General features: G+C 41.6%; 1 protein-coding gene across 1 annotated transcript in view; it reads right to left on the reverse strand.

The window, feature by feature from the left end:
- Positions 1–20130, reverse strand: part of LOC121943696 (gap junction delta-2 protein) — a 30475-nt gene extending 10345 nt beyond the window's left edge. Inside the window, exon 1 of the mRNA XM_042487283.1 lies at positions 19160–20130. Within this exon, the coding sequence (XP_042343217.1) occupies positions 19160–19230 (71 nt within the window). The 5' untranslated portion in view covers positions 19231–20130. The remainder of the gene's footprint in view (positions 1–19159) is intronic.
- Positions 20131–20488: the final 358 nt, after the last annotated feature.

A 20488-nucleotide genomic window follows, 5' to 3' on the forward strand; every position in this document is an offset into this window, starting at 1 on the left:
GTGGCGGCAGATGTGTTAATCATGGTCGGCCACCACAAATAATCGAACGTGTGGGAAACCCTTCATGTATATTCTCACGACAACTTAAAACCATGATCTGCGCCAAGAATTGAAAGCTGCTCACACAAGCAGCAACCCACACGTCAGAGATGTAAGACACTGAATGAATGTGCAATGAAATAATTCATGTTTTTCAAACTTTTGATGTCACTGATATGTTTGTGTTTGTGCGTACCAGCAAGTATTATTACCTTGATTCACTGCTAATAAACACAATTTTTCCAAACCTGAGAGTATCCCACCATCTCTGGAACTTGAATTATCTTGTTCCCACGCTTCATTAAAGCGTGGCCATGACTTAATAATCTCGTTCCGATGCATTAAAAAGGTCATGGCTACAGAATTAGATCTCCTTTCAATGCATTGTTAATTCTTGACCTGGCAATGTTGGGTTTTTTTTCATAAATGTCACCAAGGTGGGCTCTATAATATGCCGCTCACCAGGCCTGATTATTTTAGCCTTTACGTCCATTTCACTTCAAGGCAGAGGTGTGGAAGGATCTCTCTGCAATTTCATAAAGTGAGCAGTTTCTCCCTTCTTCTCAAAACATTTTACCATGGGAGCACAGCACAATGAGACTGTGATGGCAATATGAGCTAGACGTGCTATGTAAAATATTGCAATAAATGCTAATGTTCACTAAAGTAACATAACGCACATGTTAGGCATATACACAATGCATAACACAAAAAGGCAGGATTTCATAGTCTTGTTCATGCTAAAATCTCTCTTTCTTAGACTAATTTTACCATCACACTTAAGGACTTTAATTATTTTATCCATCACCAAAAAACTTCTCGTACAGCACACAAAAGGGAAAGAGGAAATTGCCAAAGGCTGCCGGTCTTACAGGTGTAGAATATTACTTTTAGTAGTCAATATTTTTTGCTGCAAACTAGTATCCCATCATATCTGAGCAACAAGCACCTATCTTGCATTCTAGAGCAGAACATAATAAATAAATAATAATGAAATACAAAAACTGCTAACTTAGAAAATGTGAAATGAACTGCTTTAAGGCCCAAAGATAATACAAGACAAACTTAGTTTGAAAAACGATCTTCGACCGCTACACATTTGCTTTTTTGCGAAGAATTAGATAAGAATATCACAACCACTCATCATCCTATCTCTCTGTTAAATACAAAGAAGATTGTTCACTTGGTTTGGCATAAAGACCAAATTTGAGACTTGGCACAACAGTGTGGGCAGTCAGGATGTCAGGATGGTTGGGATTAGGCCCCAGAGTCATGGATGGTTAGGTTCAGGACTCTGAACTCTGGACTCCCACACGAAAGTCAGTTGTTTGTGGGACCCATCCATCTCCCCACCCACTCTAAAATGCACTTGCACTTCTTATATTACGTGGTTACTGGTGGCATTATTACCTGACTCTGTCCTTCAGTGTTTCAGGTGCACGCAACCGGTTTCATCTGGCTGCGATATCATATGACGCATCCACGTGTCATGCATCTGGACGCGGAAGGTGGCTTTTGGCATCACACTCCTACGCAGAAGGTCACTGACCGAGCGTCACCATGTAATGAGTTCGCAGTGAGAACAACCTGTAGAGGTGGCTGGTGAGATGATTTTTTCACCTTTGGACAGAGCCCACAGTTTCCCCATATTCCTAGTCTTTGAGCTAAGACAAGTTAATATGAGATTTTTATGAGATATGAGATTGGATGGCATGAGGCCTGCCAAGCTGCATACCACTTGTTTTTTTAGCATTCTGCGGTTCTTAGCCTTTTGCAGCCAGGATTGTGCCCAAAATTATATTTCAGGCCAAACATGATCTATCTTAACCATAACCAGGTGGGTGTTGTAGTACCATAATCTCATATTAATTAAGTGCTGTTGAAATTCTGGTGATTAGGTTGTGTGGTGAGAGGAATTATGCTTTTGGTCTTTTGTTGTCCCATTCTTGTCAATGCAATATCTCAGAAACACGGTTGGAGATGTGTGTGAAGCATCTTTTTTTTTTTTTTTTTTTTTAGAAAAGTAGCTTCTTCGTGGCATCATCCATATAAGTCAACTGTCGTGGCTACAACTTTGAGTTCCCTGTCTGGTAGTCTGCCAAAAGCTCATTAGTTTTGCTGATATTGAACTTCTGGTGATTGTCGTTGCACCATTTGACAAAGCTCTCTGTCAGTCCCTTGTAAGAAATAGTCTCTGAAGTAAAGACAGCATGTTTCTCACAGCAAATTTTTAACTGGAATCACATATGCCAATATAGTGATAACTTCTTCACCAATAAATACACTTAATACCTTTTATTAAATATTATCAGAATTATTATCAATTTAAAGTCTTCACTACAAATATTATTTGAATTTGGACTGACATGGATGTAAATTGCTGGTTGGAGAACCATACAACCTCGAGTTGGTAATCCCAGACTCTTTTTCGATCCCGCCTCTTGACAGGCCCTTAATCAACCCAGCATCTTGCTTGGCTCGCACAACGCGTAGTGGATATTTGGGATTTGCAGCACTGTTTTGCACATCAGTGTTAGCAGCAGTTTGGGAAAATCCCTCCTCAGTCCGTCCATCTCTTTGTTTACTCCAGTCTTTATCCTGCCTCTCATGTTATTTCTTATTTCCCCTCTGAATGCTTTGACCTTCTGTCTCTCTTATGTGTCTTAAGGATGCCAGGTGGTAACCCAAATACAACATACCAGCAGCTCTGACAAATCCAATCCTGTCACATCAAATATGGATGGACACTTGTCATATTCTCTCTCTCTCTCTCTCTCTTTCTCTCAGTCTGTGATCCTTTGCCAAGGTTTATCAATAGCGCGTAGTTCACGGCAGGTCACCTGGCACCAAGCTGTATCCAACCACACACAGGAGACACACACACACACACACACGAATATATACACACCCAGAAGGGATGTTCCGGTGCTTCAGGCCAGTGACAGAAGGAGTGAGGGGGCTGCACTCTCCCCTGCCAACAGACCTTTATCCTGCATGGCCACCCAACACACATATACAGGCACTGCCACAAACACACACACATACACACACACACATGCACTGACACTCACTGTCACACTCAGACCAATATAAGAAGAGCATACACAGGTTTAAACAGGGTACACAGAATAAGAGAATGAAATCTTTAAGGACATCTCTCCGTGCACATGTGCAAACACACAACCACACACACACACACACATTTTAATCAGAGACACACACACTCTTCCAGCTGTTGCAGGGCGTCACAAAGCCGATTGTGCCTGACATTGCCGGGCGTTAGTTCCATCCTCTCAGGAGAAGATGAATTTCCATCATACCAACCAGTAATAATGCTTTTACCATTGTGTAGCCTGGGAGTCTTTCAACTCTAGATTTTTTTGAACTAGGGTTGTATATCCATTATTAGTGTATTACAAACAATAGATGTCAGTCGGCACATCCCCAGTTTGGAGCAGCAGGCTGGAATGCAATACGGAAGCTAAACAATTCACCGCTGTGGAGGAATCAGCAACAAAAGTTATTTTAGCCACCTAAAAGAGGTCCCACCTAAAACAAAAACAATATCAGTTTAAGTGTCGCTATATTTATAGTGTTTTTACTGCTTTACCTTCTTGTCAGACTGGCGATGAGAAAATTAAGCCATTTTATCGCTCTCATCAGATCAGGAGCTCCTGCGTTTAGTGAGCCAAAATTAATGTTTTTGTCGATGGATTCTGGTGGCTTTAACAAGAGTATAGATGGAGAGCTGAAGCAGATATGGCTTCCCTGTCATACAGCGTGTCTGAGGTAAAGCGGTGAAAATTATCTTAATGTAGTATACACTTTAAACTGATATTAATTTTTTTAGGTGGCTAGAATAAGTTTTGTTGCTGCCTCCGCCCACAGCAGTACATTGCTTAGCTTCTGACATCTGTATGTAATACATTGACAATAGAAAAGTACCTCATACAACCCCACTTAAAAAAATTCAAATTAAACCTTTAAACTTGGTTCAGTGAAAGAATGTACCAGTGTGGCTTATTTGAAGTAATATTCCAGGAGCAATATGTGTGACGCACCTTAAATAATCCCAGAAAGAGAAATTTGACTTATGTTCAGTATATTCACAAAGTGTACAAATCCATTTACACAGGTACTGTACTTAAGGACAGGTTTGAGGTACTTGCACCTAACCTGTGTATTTCCATTTTATGCCACTTAATACATCTACTCTGCACCACTACATTCATTTGACAGCTTTGGTCACTGGTTACTTTTTTCCATAAAAAACACACAATAAGCTTCGATAAGTTGCAGTTTCTGTCAGGGGCCGCTTGTCAGTTTTCAGATGTCTGAGTTGTCTGCAGTTCCTCCCTTTAATCATGTGACGACCCCTCAGATTGACCTTGTGAGGGGGCATGACCCTATAGGTTAGAAAAACTAGACTAAGCTTCAGCTATAAATAAAGCAGTTAAAGCCCCACATCAACCAAAAGCAACATCAAAATGCAACATGTGCATGGATGCAAGTGAAAATTTGAAAAAATAGTTGCAATACTGTCTATGATTCTGAACCAATTATTATGAGCATTCGGTGTTTCCCACAGAATCAAAATCTATTTGTGATGGTTGGGGGCCAGCAAAAGCTGATTTCCCACAATCAGCTGTTGATACTGTTCAACACAATGCACCAACCCTGTGAGTGGCTCCCCTCATGCTCTCTCTGCCTCGTTAGTACGACCTAACACAGCAGCAGTGCTTAACATCCGACACAGAGCCATTACCTTCACACCGCAATATATAGACTCTTTCATTAACCCGTAGTTTAACGACAGCAGTAGTCTCATATAAAGATAAGATAAACAGAGAGGGCGCGAGAGAGAGAGAGTTGCAATTAGGGGCTGAGTGAATCAATATGTTGCCCAAAATTCAAAGAGATTGGCAGAATTTGTGTAAATTGCATATCTAGGAGGGGCTGAGTAATAATCTAATGATGTAATATAGTATAAAGATGTAAGTTACAGGGCGATTTCTGAACAAAGAAGTACTTTTATTTTTAAAACTTTAAGTAAGCAGAGAGCTGATAATACCTATTTACTTTTACATCTGTATAATTCTTCCAATACTAAATACATGTTAGTTGTTAATTCTCTTCACTGTACTTTGTTTTAATGTATCAATGATAGGGTGGTTGAAGATGGTACTCTCTTTATTATGGTATAGTCTCTGTGTGTGTAATCCTGGGCCTGTAAGCTCCTAAAATGGAAATCTAATAATAGCATATTCTAATGCTGCTCACTTATCTCTCCATCTCTCTGTCCCTGTCTCTACTTCTCTCTCTCTCTCTCACACACACACACACACACACACACACACACATACACAAAGGTATTTAAGTGGTGTAATGATGAATTTAAGCTGGCGGGCTCTGGAATTGATGAAATCCAACATCACTGAGGCAGAGAATAATTCAAATTTAACACAGTATGTAAACGGGCATGTGTACATGAACACACACAAACACACACACACACACACACACACACACACACACACACACACATGCAAATGTACAATCTGTAAAATTAAATGATGAATAGTCTACTAGTGGCTAATGACTCTAAAATAAAAATATTTTTTGAAGAGATTGATGCGGGGAGAGGTTAAGTGTATCCCATTTTCCTTCCAGTGCACACTGGTACATAAGTGCGATGTACGCAAGGGTCTCCGTGACAATAAAAGCTGTGGCAGTTACCTTGGCAACAGTCAAGGCAATCAAGTAAGAGTTAAACTGGAGCCCAGACATTAAAAATAGACTTTCTAAAATCAACTCTGTGTGATCATTCAGAACAGATCATTGGCAGGAATGAAAAGAAATGACACAAGTGGTCACCATGGCAACCAATGTGAAGCATTGGTTTTTGGGTAGGCTGTAAGGTAATGATGTCGGGATGAGGCGTGAGCAGGACAAAGAGCAGCAGGAGAGAGGAAGAGAGCGAATGCGTGGGCGGGAAAGGCGGGATGGAGGGGGGTCAGCGAAGGGAAATACAGAAAGAGAGAGAGAGAAATGATGGGCGTAATCCGGATTAAAATGGTGGGTTTTGGACAATCCCGAGTTAGGCCCGCCGCATCCATGCCAACTCCCCACCCACTGCGACTCTCCCCGTGCCAAGCTCCAACCCAAATCAGCCGCTCTGGCACATGCAGGGAGCCTCCATGACACACAAGCAGACAGCACATGGCTGTGCAGGGAACATCCCAAATCTGCAAAAAACAATTTGATAGGCTACCTATTTTTATACAGTGTCTCTATCATGATAAGAAATAACATTTTACATGAACACAAGTCATATATCCAGAGTGGGATGTGGTGTAATGTAACTAAGTACATTAGGCACTGTACTTTAGTTCAAATTTGGGAATTTCCATTTTATGTTACTTTATATTTCTGCTTCGCTACAATTTGTAAACCAATAAATTACTTTTATTACTCCACCACATTTATTTGACAACATCAGTTACTTTGCAGATTGAGATTAAAATTAGAATGTAAATCAGCTAAAAAACTATGATGTATTTTTATTGATGAAGCTACCCAGCAGTATGTAAAGTAGACTCTTTACCAGCTCCAACAGTAGTGATGCTTATACATTAATTTAATACTAATTATAATTAGTAATTATAAACCAAGATATATGCATTTTTTAATGACATTTGACATAGTTTCTACTTCTGCTTTGGTTCTTGTAAAGTATATTTTCATGCTCACGCTGAATATTGAATAGTTTTACAATTTGGTATTGTTCCTATTAAAGTAAAAGATAAGACCTCAGTATTTCTTCCATCACTGAGGGTGGGTATCAGCATGATTTAGGTGAATTTAATTTGCCTCCTGAAGTATTAATTGCTTGCTTTTCTGTTTATATCTTTTGAAAGGGATAGTAAACATCCCATTTTGTTTTCGTTTCGTTTTTACGAATTTCTGCTTTAGGATTGGTCGAAAATTCTAGTGTTGTCTATGGTAGATGATTGGATCTTCAGTGATGATCTGGTGCATTTACATAGGTCTATAGTTTTTACTGATCTAGTTAGATACATGTTTGATGAGATGGGATTTATAAGCACAGTGAGGGTTTCACATAAGACTGAAGTTGCAAACAGTGTCCCAACCCATGAATTTAAAAGTGCACCAACCACCACTTTAAAATCAGTCAACATCTAATGCATCATTCAGCTTATATGGGAACAACTGTAGAGGGAATCGCATGTTGATTTTCATTGTACATGACTGAATATTACTGCACATTGCACGAAGGAAGTGATACATTTCATAGTTTGAGTAAAAGAGTTCGCCTGAGATCAGAAACTCATGCTTCACTGTGGGAATAGAAGTTAGCAGAGCTCTCTTATTATAAGGTCTGCTCAGTAACTGTGCTAATGTCTACAACTTTCAGTCTCAACTCTTAAGCCACCACAGACGAGAGGTCCCAAAAGTGATCCAAAAAATGGATGCTCCAGAGTGGACTTTGTGCCAATAAATTTGGGTTGACGTATGCAGACCAAACACCTCACTGGCTGACAAATCCAGATTGTAGATATGCTTCATCAAGACTTTTAGAGTTAAAATTACAAATTTACAACTCTAATTTCCTGCACTGAACCTTCCTACACTTAAAGTACTACTACCACCACAGGATCATTTGTACAATTACTCACTCTTTGCTACCTTAAGTTTTTGAAGCAAACTTTGTTTTTCTTGCATGCCATGGTGAGCAAAAAAATCAAGAAACAGAGAAAAAACTTTATGAATTGAAGTAAAAGGTGGCTGTGTATAAAAACAGCTAAACTGTATTCAAACATTTCTTTCCAAACTCTCACACAACTCTTGTAGCATATTTGAAGTCTCATTAATCAAGTAGCGAGCATGAGTTCAAATGTACGCGCTTTCCCAGGCACACTATGCATACGTGCATTAGGCTGTTTACGCAGAAGCTTCCTAGTGAATGAATAGCATGATTTTAGCAAAAATGCATACGACTGGATAAATGAGACTTGGATTATACTGCAAGAGTTGTGTAAGAGTTTGTAAAAAGGATGGTCTGATATAGTTTTGCTGTTGCTGTTGTTGTTTTGCTGCAGTTCATCTTGAATTTTATCCATTTTGGGGGTTTTCTTTCATCAGAGAGGCATGCCTTCACAAATTCAAGGTAACACAGGCTGAGTAACTGATATACAGTTGTTCATTTTGTGGGCGAAGTGTATGAAGTCCATCAAACCCTAACTTTCCATGTGGTATTTACCACCTAAAAACCTCTAAACCAGTATGGAAAAGGAGGGAAGCAGCCAGTCTGGTTCAGTCCAACAATAACAAAATCCACATACCAGCACCTCTACAGTTCACTAATGAAGCATTATATCATATTTGTTTATTCTGCTTTAAGAGCATTGTGCAGAAAGTAGAGGTTTTATGGGTGGTTATGTGCCCAATTATTTCTTAGCCAAATGCAGTAACTAGGACAGAGCAAAGCTAGCTGTTTCCCCCTTGTTTCCACTCTTTATGTTAAGTGCTAAGCTAAGCAACATTCCTCCTGGCTCCTCTTAATAATTAATGGACAGATATGACTGAGAAACTATTTCTCTTATGTCAGGTCCTATCTGTGGTGTTCATAATCTATTAGAAATGACAAGATTGCAGCATCAGAATGTGGCACTAATGCCTGTTGGGATGTAAATCTTACTCCAGTAAATAGCAGACAAACTACGAGTCGTGCTGCTGTCATTCCACAGGCTGTAACGGCTAAATTTATCTGTTTGTCTACCAAGTAGCTTGTTCATAATTAGCAGAGAGCGGTGTGAATGCAGCATATTGCCGAGAGTCAAACTCCCTGCAGCTTGTCTTCACTGCTTAATTGAGGAATCTGCAAATGGGATTGTGTGTGAATGTGTATGTGTGTGGCAAAGTGCGAATGTATTGTCACACTCTATCTGGCTGCTCATATGCAAAGACGACTGCTGTGACAGCTTTGGTGGTATGTGTGTGTATGTGTGAGAAAGCGTGTCTATGTGTATGTTTCTGCCCCTGAGTAATGAGTATAAATATATTAACCACGCTGCAAGTTTGCTTACGCACATGTTTGTATATTTGGGTGACCATCTGGTTAACTGTGTGTGTGTGTGTGTGTGTGTGTGTTTGTGTGTGCACACGTGTGAAGGGGCAGTGAATCAGATGTCTCATTATAGTATGTTGGTCCTGGCGACGAGGATGTGCATTTTAGCAAGGTGTGACTCTGTGCACTCACGATTTTTTATTCATGTTGATGCAATCACACTGTGCACAAGCTGATCGTGCCTCTGAGGAACGGGCAAACACACACACACACACACACACACACACACACACACGCTCAAAGAGATGAATGTTTTGCAATCTAAGTGACTCTTCCACCATCAGTTAGTTCATTAGAGACCACAGAAAATGGTAAAGATGCAGCTGATGATGGGAGTCAAGGCGGGTGGATATAAGGAGTATAAATCAATGGTAGAAGAGCGCCCTTTTCATCTTCAAACAGGGAGATAAAGTGAGGAGGCAGAGGGAAAAAGATAAAGAAAGAGAGGCGTGGAGATATGAAGGGGAGCGTATTTTATCAGACAAACATAATTGTCAAACACACAAAACGAGAATGTCAGCTTTATGATGCCTGCATAGAAATGATGTTAGTCACAGGTAATAAAAGCAGATTTTATAAATAACACAAAGATCGCACAAGCTTCCACAAATAGACTCAACTGAGAAAATGTAAGGCCAGAGATAGACTTGCTGTTAACTACACATACGCATGACGGCTGCCACATGTCCTGCATCGATTTGGTGTGTCAGCTGTGGCCGTCCTCAAAAATAACGCAACGCAGATACGAGATGCAGTATGTATATAAACAGCAGGGGCAGTGTAGAACCGTTGCAGACATGCGAAAGTATTGGTGATGCTTTTCATCATCCATCTCTCACATTGGCAGCACAAGAAGCACGTATCCCCATTGTCCCGACAGGCTTGATTTAGAGGCCTTACATACCGACATACCGACATTGTCGCCTTTTTCTGCCTTGATCTCAGATATTAACATCCTCAAGAGTCGCCATGTCTGTAGTTTAAATCCCACACATCCAGTAGTTGTATACAAAGGTGAAAGGTCATCTTTTTTCAAATCAACATGGCTCAGTTCAAAATTTGGTTTCAAAACGAAACTCCTCATTGCTCCTCGGACATGATTTTGACATCAGGTGATTTGCAAACACTACACTTTATAGTGATCAAACTGAGAGAGAAGTCTCACCTGTCACTGGATATGAATAAATGCCTCTGACTGCACTGAATGCAGAAAAATAAAAAAGTATGCATATAAAAACGGTCATGACGCAGCGGGACACATACGCGAACGCAAGGTTAAACAGCAAGTTCTGAGTTGTGATGATGCTTTTTATCAAATATTTTGTTTTTATACCTCATATTTTATCTAGTTTTATTCATAACTGAGTGCATGAGCGGGTCAGATATTGAAATTATCTGGCATAATAACATATTTACGATTAAACCACAGTCTCATTGTGTGTTTTGTTGACATCTGTTAGCACAAGATCATCTGCCACAGCACAACAGGGTTTTTTTCTCCATTAGTATCTGATGTGAAGATGATTCTAAGACTACTATTTCCAGTGAAATGTCAAATGCAAACCTTGGTTACATAATGGCATAAATATCCCACAATGAAATGTAATATAGGACGAGACAGCAACCAAGATGGCTCTGTTACATCAATAGCACTACAGCTTAAGTGTAAGTATGTAAGAAGAGTAAGATTTAAAATGATTCATCTGCCATGTAAAAAATCCTTTGGATGATCAGCGCTGCTTTCGCACCGTGTGGCCCATAAATAAGGTGCTCATGAGACTTCCGCGTTTGAGCCAGATACTTCCAGTTTTGCACTTTGCTGACTTAAATGGGGATAAAATAATTTAATTATGCAGCTCTTCAAGACTTTCTGGCTGTTTTTGGACCAAACGGATTAAATGATTTCGCAGGGGTTGTGATGCTCAAAAAAAAATTCATCCACTGTTTTACAGATGTTTATATCGCCATGTAAGTCAATGGGAAAAAGTGCTGTTGGGCTACATGGCATCATGTAAGAATGTAATTATACTGTTTGGCCACTACGAAAACTGGCTTCACAGCTCAGCACACTTCTTGGTGGCCTGGTGGTTGCAGGTCTCAACCTGGCAGGTGCATAAAGTGACATGGTAATTACACCTCAGAGCATCTGACAAAATACATGCTGTTAATTTATATAAAAGCATAATAATATTATAATGATATAACAGTATACATATTGGTTATGTAGTGCAGCATATTATTATTGTTTATGCGTGCCCTTTTGGCTACTTTTTCATGTCTTTTGGAATTTTTGTTCATAATTTTAAGGCTACAGTTGTAACTACGGTAACAAGTCAAGAGTCTAATGTGAGAACCAAGAGTGAATTTTGGTATTTTACTGTCCCTGTCATGTTGGTGTTGATCAAAGAAGATTTATCCTAAGAGACACTGTAATACCCACAGCACAGAGTGACTACGTTATCCCATTAAGAATTTATACTTACACTGCTTGACAGTAAATCCCTTCTTTATTAGGCCTTACGAGGACTGACAACTTTCTAATCAAGCTGGCATCTAATATTTGCATGACTAATACCTCATTAACATATTGATACATATTATATATGCTGGTATAACATTGTGTCCAATAGCCAACACATTCACTCAATGCCTACCCTGCATACAGCTCATGTCGACAAGGTATGAATCTGTCTTGCTGAGATGTAAAACTTTCCGTGATAAATTATTCATCACATCACTGTCGTCATCATGTGGTGATGAAAATGAGACCAGGGACATGCTTTTCATGATGGTGTGTTCAAGTATTGATTTTCTGACAGCATACTGTTGAACTTGGCGTGTGATTTTCACCCCTCGGATGTCAGATCTGATAGCAGGTCCTTGCATGCACCAGCAGGTAACCATTTTCAAACAGCATCCTGCTTTCAGCGTCACAAAACATAACTTTTACTAAAAAGAAAAGTCAACAGAATGACCACAGTGATGGATTGTCAATGTATCACTATGAGCAATAAAGTGTAGTGGTAGTTTCATAAATGAATATATGACTAAATGACCGGTTCAAGTGGCTGATTTTACAGGGTTGTTCTCCTGTGTTTGTGTGTGTGCTGTAATGTCAGTGTTAAAGTAATCCTGCAGTATCATTTCAACACTGAACTGCTCTTGCCTCCAGCGAGGTGCTAACACTAAACCTGTAAGCCTTACTGAGTCACCCTGCCAGAGACAGTTTCTCCCCGAGGCACTGCAAGGTGAAATCTGTCTGAACTCAAACCCCTTCACCTGCCCTAATCTGCCTATCTTTATCCACTCACCTCCCCACCCCCCCACCCCCCCACCAGCTCGGTCTCGCATGAGTCCTTCAGTGTTTCCCTCCATGGATATCACGATACACCTTACTATGCAACACAAAGATGGAAAAATCGATGTGGCCATGAAGACAGAGGTTTATTTTTTAAAATAATGTCCAATGAACCGGCCTAGTCACCACAGGAAAATGTTGGCATTGTACATTTCTGCAAACCACAGCTATGATACATTTGTACGTTTCACAGGTATAATATTAGCATTTCTAAAGTGGCATAGCTCTGATTACATGTATGAGCCGACTTGGTGTGACAGCTGTTAAGCTGCAGATCACTGCAGAGACTGTTTGAGACCAACATGCAACAACACGGGTTGTTTTTAGAAAGCCATCACTGCATTTCCAGCAGGGATTATGCCACCAGGAGTTTTTAGGCGAGCTGTTGCTGTGTTCCCAGCTGTGATTGTGGGACAAGTATATTAAGGTTTTTAAGGGAGCATCACTTCATTTCCAGTTGCAGTTTTTTAGTGAGCCATGGCTGCATTTCAAGATGGGATTATGCCACCAAAAGTGGGTGTTTTAAGCAAAAACATGATCTTTTCCTAACCATAACGAGCAGCACTGTCCCTGTAAAGTTTCAACATATCTACTATATGTACAAATGTTACATATCCCTTTTACAGAAGCATACAATGCCAGCATTTATTCGGGCGAATGGGCTGGATCAGCACACGCACTTGTTAAAGGAATCGATTACACCACCTCAACCCTGATCTTAGTATATGTGGACTGCGAAGGTCAAGAACAGGAGAATAAGCAGCTGAGAACCAGAGAGAGGATAGGTGGAAGTGTATATGAGATGTGAGCAAAAAAGAAATGAGAACACAAGCTGCATAATTATGTGCAGTTGCTCTGTTTCTCCCCCAGCAACAACTCTGCATCTTCATCAGTCCCAGTGGAGGCTGGTTGTAGAGCTCCATTCATGAAAGGCTGCAAGCAGCTACAGAGCAGCTCTTCGTGCTCCTGGGGCTCATTCCCAGGGTGTTTTTATCTCTAGCAGCTCAGCAAGAGTAGATCAATCCCACTATCAGCGCTAAAATGAATTCTAAAGCACACTTGAGGAGCATCTGAAATGATAAACTTGACATTATGAGCATTTTGCCATATGATGTCCATAAATTGAGGTTTTATCAGCAGGTGGATACTGTATATTTGTTATAAAAGTCTGACATGCAACTGAAATGACGTCTGCCTCCCATTCATATGATTCATAATCTCAATATAGAAAATTTGAGGTCATTTTAACAACCGTTTTCTAATGGCAGCACAGAGAAGGTGCTAACATTACAGCCGACAGCATCCCGGGGGTCATTACATATGGATAGAGGAAGTGTGAAAGCAAAGACTGGGAGGGATGGAGAGAATAGATGTCGGAGGTCTCCCTTGGCCTTCTGTAAGTGTCTCTTTTTAACAATCTCTCAGGGGAATTTGCTGCAAGCCAGGCGATATCACAGCCTCTTTCTCGCTTAGTTTTTTTTCCCCGCAATATAGCACACATTTGCCAGATAAGCCTCATTCTGTGCAAACAAAATCATCCATCACCTCTGTTGGGGACTGTGAGAGCTCCACGGGGATTCGCTAAATAAAAGCGCGATGATCTAAAGGGCATGTGACGACAGAGCTGTAACCTGTCAACAAACACAGGCACGTGGAGTCGCACGAACACACTGATGACCAATGAATATTGGTTTTGACTTGGTGTGTACATTGTTCTGTGCTGCAATAATGCATGTGGCATACACACACATTCACTCACATGTTTGCCTAGACAGATAAGCTGATGGACCCTGAGTGACGACACCTATTTGACTCAGGGGAGCCGTGCTGAGGAGTCACGCTGAGCGAGCTGGCCTATGTCAAGAGTGAGGTGTAGAGCTCCTGCAGAAACACACCTGCACACTCTCTAGATCACCTCCCGTAAAGTGCACATGTGCAAAGCACGCTGTGATACAAACCATCTCTTCTGCAGGGATAATGCCTAGCACTTCAAATAAATGTGCAAGAACTGTATTTTAAAATAAGCATCTAATGCTTCAAAGCCATTTTAAGGCCTCAGTGTGCGTCAAACATAGTGCTCGTTGGAGAGGGATGCATCAATTGCCTGGGTACAGACCTTTGATCACCGATTTTACCGATTCGTCTGGTATCGGGACATGAAACGATTAGCCAGTCAGTGCCAGGGGTGGGACTAATGTAGTTTTCAAGCTCTTGTCAAGTGGGACACTGGAACCAAAAACAAGCCAAAGAAAAAAAATCTGCTTGAATTAATCTTGCTTTTATCTGTTGTTGAGGTGTTTAACCACAGCTAAGTTATCGAGAAAGGTATTGCCAGAATAAATATTTGGTCCACTAATTACTATCATGTTTTATTTTAAGGGGCAAAAAAGTCAATGAGATAGTTACAGGTTTAATCACTCACTTTACATTCCAGTCACTGCAACCCGTGAGTGCATTTGTATTGCAAATGGACAGGCCTAAAGACTGTTTCATTAAGTGCCCTGTCTTCTATCAAGCTCCACTTCCTATTCCATTATTGGAGATCAATATCAGAGTAGTGGGAGGATGCGCCTGTATGTTTAGCAGTCCCATGCTGACCAATGGCAGCTCACATATGGGACTGCAACCTATGGGAGCGGGACCACAGAGACAGCATGAGTGATGTGTTGACAGTAGTTAGGTAGAGAGGGCTTCATCACGGTTTCTTCTCAGAGGCTGTGTGTACCAACAGGCACCGGGGTCCCACAGTCCATCAGATGGTCCACGTCGATTTACACCTGCCCCACTGCCCGTAATGGCAGGAATTAATCACAGCTAGCAGGTGAATACACAAACACACACTCACAGACGGGACCGAAAATCGTCCAAGCACATGTGAGAAAGTACACAGAAGCTCACGTTTTACACACACTGAGTATTCAAGCACTCACACAAACCCTGACCGTAGAAGAGAATCTCTAGAGCCATTTGTAATCTTACACAAACAAGTGCTATATTCCCCCTAATGTGTGTGTGACTCATGTATGATGAATCCACTCAGGCCTGCAGGCTGTTATCATGGTGGGCTCATGAGAACACACGCTGGCATCGCCTCACGGACAGCAACCTGTCCAACGCTTTCTCCCGCAGGACAGCACCTGCACGGACCAATGAGACGCGTGAAATCGTGGTGGTGGGACCAATAGGTTTTAGGATTGAGGGAGTATTAGCGTGCGTTTATAAAAATTCATGTCAGCAGTGATGTCCCAGATTAGATGGTTTTGAGCTGTAGAAAAGCCAGATGCAGGGAAGGCACTTTGCTGTGGGAATGTTCAGGCTGTCACACAGGAACTAAAGCTGAAAGTGGTCGACTGGCTCTTTTCATATCATCAGCAATGGCACTCAGTGATTAGGAATACTTGCAATTAACACATTTTAAGAGATGAATGACATTCTCTCTTTGTTCATCCTATAAAAAAAAATGTTATATGTATGTCCAAGCAGCAATGCCCCTTTAGATTTCCAATATACCAGCACATCCCCAGATATAAGTGCATATCTGGGGATGTGTTGTGAAGGCAACATTCAAAAATAAGCCTAATTTACAGAAGTGCTGAGTCACAAACATGATGACCTCACATTCACACTTGACAAAAAAAAAGTGACTAGCAACTCATCTTCTACTTTGACACCAAGGAGTCATGACTTCACTTAGAATTGAGACTTTTGACTTGAAAATACTCGATACCGACCTCCAAGGCTATAGATTAAAAAGCATGTCATTTAAAAAGTGTTCCACAAATAGATTCATTTTCCCTTAATTTACTGAATCGACTGACGTTAATGCTTTTCATTCCCAGCAAGCCGACACTTAAATCCCCAGATCCACTTAGTTCGAACCAATCCAACAGCATCCAATCAAGTTGCAGGAGAGAACCATGGCATTTCATTACATTACATTACATTACATTACATTACATTACTGAGCACCAGGTGGAATAAATAATACCAAAAATAGTTTTGTTTACATACAAAAACTACACGGTTTTCAACAACAAAAAAACAGAAAATTAAAGCAAAGCTGATACAACTTTCATCAAACTTGTTTAAACAAATAGATACAACTTTTAAAAGCACTAATGATTTTTGTAAATTTAATACATTTTCATGCCGTTGTTAAATGGTCGACAGCACATTATTACTTGTGTAGGACTCAAAAATCAAAGTTTAGGTCTTGGGATTTAGCGTAGGCCTTGTCAGTCTTGGCTTGGGACTTGAGTACAAGAGACTTGAGACTTGAAAAACAATGACTTCATCTAACCTCTGCTTGTTTACCATGAAAGCCACAATAATAATTCTCTTAGTAGAGTTAGTAAGGAAAGGAAAGTCTATACTGATTAGTTGCATTAGTTGGCCAACTGGACAGTCAATCAATATGTCCATTTACAGCAGCTAAGAGTTTGACATGCAGCTTAATTAAGCACTACCTGGAAAACACGTTAAATGAGAGTTCTGTTTGTTGTGCACTAAATTCAAAAAGACATCAAGACTAAAAGCCTACAGCTATCACTACAGGGGCAGTTTGATCCCCGATTCCTGCAGTCAACCTGTCCAAGTACCCTTGGGCAAGATACTGATGCTCCCGATGGCTGTGCCGTTGGTGTATGGTTGTTAGACTGTGTAGCAGGTGGAACCTTGTGAATGAGTGTGAGTGTGAAAGTGCGTTAAGGACTCAAAACAATGAGAAAATACATCTGCAGGTCCATTGACATCGTTCAACAAGCTCAAACCACTCGACAGCAAGTATCCGCTTTGCAGAAGCATCCTTGAGCCAACCGCTGAATATCGTCCTATTAGCTGAAGAGATTCTGTTTATATTTTCTCAGAACTTCCTGCACACATAAAACCATTTTTATTGCTAAAAAAATGCACAATCTCAGTTGTGTCAGAAAGATACTTTATGCAGACTGTTGGAAACATTTCAAAACCTGTAATTCACTGGTTTACTGCAACACTGTGTACATTATAAAAGCTGAGGTATGCTGGGTAGTAAGCGGGAATGGAAACCACATGTATTGAACCTAAACAAATGTCACACTTTACAGGGTGGCTGGTGTAAATTTTGATTTTCTTAAAAAGTTCTCCTGTCACCTGAATCTATCAACTGTCTGGACGAGATATATAATCTGCACAAAGATGATCTGAGGCTTTTTGCTGCCGGGTGTCCTGGTTGTCCTGCTTAGGTCATGACATGCCGCACCATCTCGTGACGAGACAGTCCTCTTGGCTTCCTACCAACGCCCTACAGACTGAGGCCATGTGTCTGCTCACTTGTCTGTGAATAACTGCTCCTCGCCGCCCCTCGCCTTCGCTCTGTCTTTTTACTCTTTCTCCATCATCAGCTTTGTATCCCTCACATCTCGCACTCTGTGGATTCCTTTAAACTCCTCTCTACTTTGCGACCAAACTGCTTTTGTTTTTTTTTCTTCTCTTTTTCTCAATTTCCTTTGGGGATTTAAGTTTCCTTCTTCCTCCTTAACAACCTTGTCTTTCTGCCTCCTCTCTTTCTCGCTTCTGCTGGGACCCTGCAGCCAGGATGACTAGTCCAGTTGATGAGCGACACTGCTCTCCCAGTGTCTCATGAATGAGGGGAAGCAAATGCTGACCAATCTTTCCATCATAACACCGAAAGGAATCTAACCATCCAACCGGCAGACTGCTTTCAGAAAAAGACTCCAAATCAGTTTCACAAACCGACAAAATTCACACTCAGAGCTTTGTCAGCAGAGGACGACTCATCATCCGCCAAAAAAAGAATGTTTCTCTACATCAGTCACTTTGTAAACTGGCTGACATTTATTCACTCAATAATTCAAGAGTACCACTAGCCAGAGTGAGTCAGTAGCTTCGGGGGATTGGCATACACTGCTAATTCAGACAGTCTCTAACTAACCCATGCTGAACCTGTGGTTTTTAACCATGTCCCAAGAAAACCCCAAACTCAAGAATGTGTCCTTTACTGGATGTGAAATCATGTTTAATACCGGCTACAGAGCTTATGTGCTCTGTGGCTAAAATGCTCATCAATAATTGCTTGTTCTGCAGCCGACGAGAACGAGTTATTCAAACTAAAATACAAGACATCTCAGCATGTGGAGTGATGCATAAATCATAAGTGCCGTGACCTTACGCTTGTGACTATTTTTTTGAGGTTGTGGAGTGACTTCATAGTCGACAGAGAAAGAAAGCTAAAGATAAGAGGGATTGTGGGAATATGAGGCACGCTTGTGTAATGGGATGGCTTCTGAAGCAGACTTAACAGGACAAAAAAGGGGGGAGAAAGAAGACATCGGCTCGGAGAGATACAGTAGAAAATGCATGAAGACATTGTGGACTGAGATGTCCTCACGGAGAGAGCCTCTGTGTGAGCTCATAGTGTCCCTGCTGGTCACAGAACCCTTCATCATGTCACTCACAGGGATTAAAGACTGAGAGCAGCGAAGGTTCATACTCTGCATGCTCCCGTAACACATGCATTGGCATTATTGTATCTTAGATCCCGTATGCATGCACAGAGACACAGCAGAAATATGAGGACACTTGCACACATGATAGCGATCTCACACCACACTCACCTTCCGATCATAGTAGAGTGCTGCTGCACGGCGGCCTCCAGGAGGCGCTCTAGGATGGTCCATTCTCCCATGGTTGGAGTCAGGAGGCATCCACTGGGCACAGAAAATCAGTTGGGGTCTTCCCAGTCAGCAGGGTGCCAGAGCTGGTCCCTTTTTCTGAGTCTTCAAATCCACTTGTTGGGTTGAGATGAGGTAGGGAGCGGCGTCAGTTGGCTTGTAAAAGAGGAGAGAACCTCGAAGGAGCTCAGTGGCACCTCATTCTCGCTTCAGTAATCTTTTTTTTTAATGTGCTGCCCTAAAACACACACACACGCCCTTAACTGCACCTGAGATGGTTGGACTGAAGCTCGTCTACCTGCTTGTTGTGTGTAATTCTCCGTCCATGTACCTGTCTTCCAATTCCTTCCTTGTGTCCCACCTCTGGGTGCAGCGGACCCTGTTTACCTCCTACAACAGCTGGTCTGTCATAAGTTCTCGCTCTGACACACACACCTGGTCCAGCTTGCAGAGACACCGGCGCTCATCTACTTCTACTGAGTTTTAAGGTAGTTTGTGCAAACAGGCATCCATCACTCCGCCCTCACACACTGCTTCTTTGACAGCATCTCGTAGTAACTCTCAGGTCCATACACTCAAGTGAGCCTGGATAACCGGGGAGCTGTGTCTCTGCTCGTTCTCCGCTCCTCCATCCTCTTCATTTCTTCCTCCTTCTCGCCTCTTTCTTTGTCCTCTCTTACAGCTAATTTTCCGATGAATTCCTCCCCTCCTCTCTGTTGCTTCTCTCCTGGTTTGGTTCAGGCAGCGCTGGACTGAAGCATTGCACTCCTCTTCTCCTCCACTGTCTTCTTCCCTGTGCTTGAATCTGAGAGTCACTGGTTCCTCCAGTCCTCTTCGTCCTCACCGCTCCTCTCCGTCTCTCTGCGTTTTTGTCAGCGTGGTTTACGAGAGGCAGCTCTCCTTTCCTCTCTTCCCTTCATCTTGTTTTTCCCTTCCCACTTGGTTTCTCTCTCTCTCTCCGTTTGCACCCTCCACCTGCCTCCGTCTCTCTCTCTGAGCCAGTATGCAGCCAGACCGAGCGTGTGTCTAGAGGATTAGAGAGAGGAATCATCTCTCTGCTCCTCCCCCCTCTCACTCACTCTCCATCACTGTGTTTATCCCCCTCCTCCTCCTCCTCCTCCTCCTCTTCATCTCTTACTGCTCCACCACCAACAGCACTACAAACCATTTTCCACTCTTCTTTCTCACAGCACACATTGCTCACGATTTTGTCTCTCATCTGTGTTTTTATCACACGCAACTACACACACACACACACACACACACACACAC

The sequence above is a fragment of the Plectropomus leopardus genome, chromosome 5 (genome assembly GCF_008729295.1).
Source record: "Plectropomus leopardus isolate mb chromosome 5, YSFRI_Pleo_2.0, whole genome shotgun sequence".
Lineage (NCBI taxonomy): Eukaryota > Metazoa > Chordata > Actinopteri > Perciformes > Serranidae > Plectropomus > Plectropomus leopardus.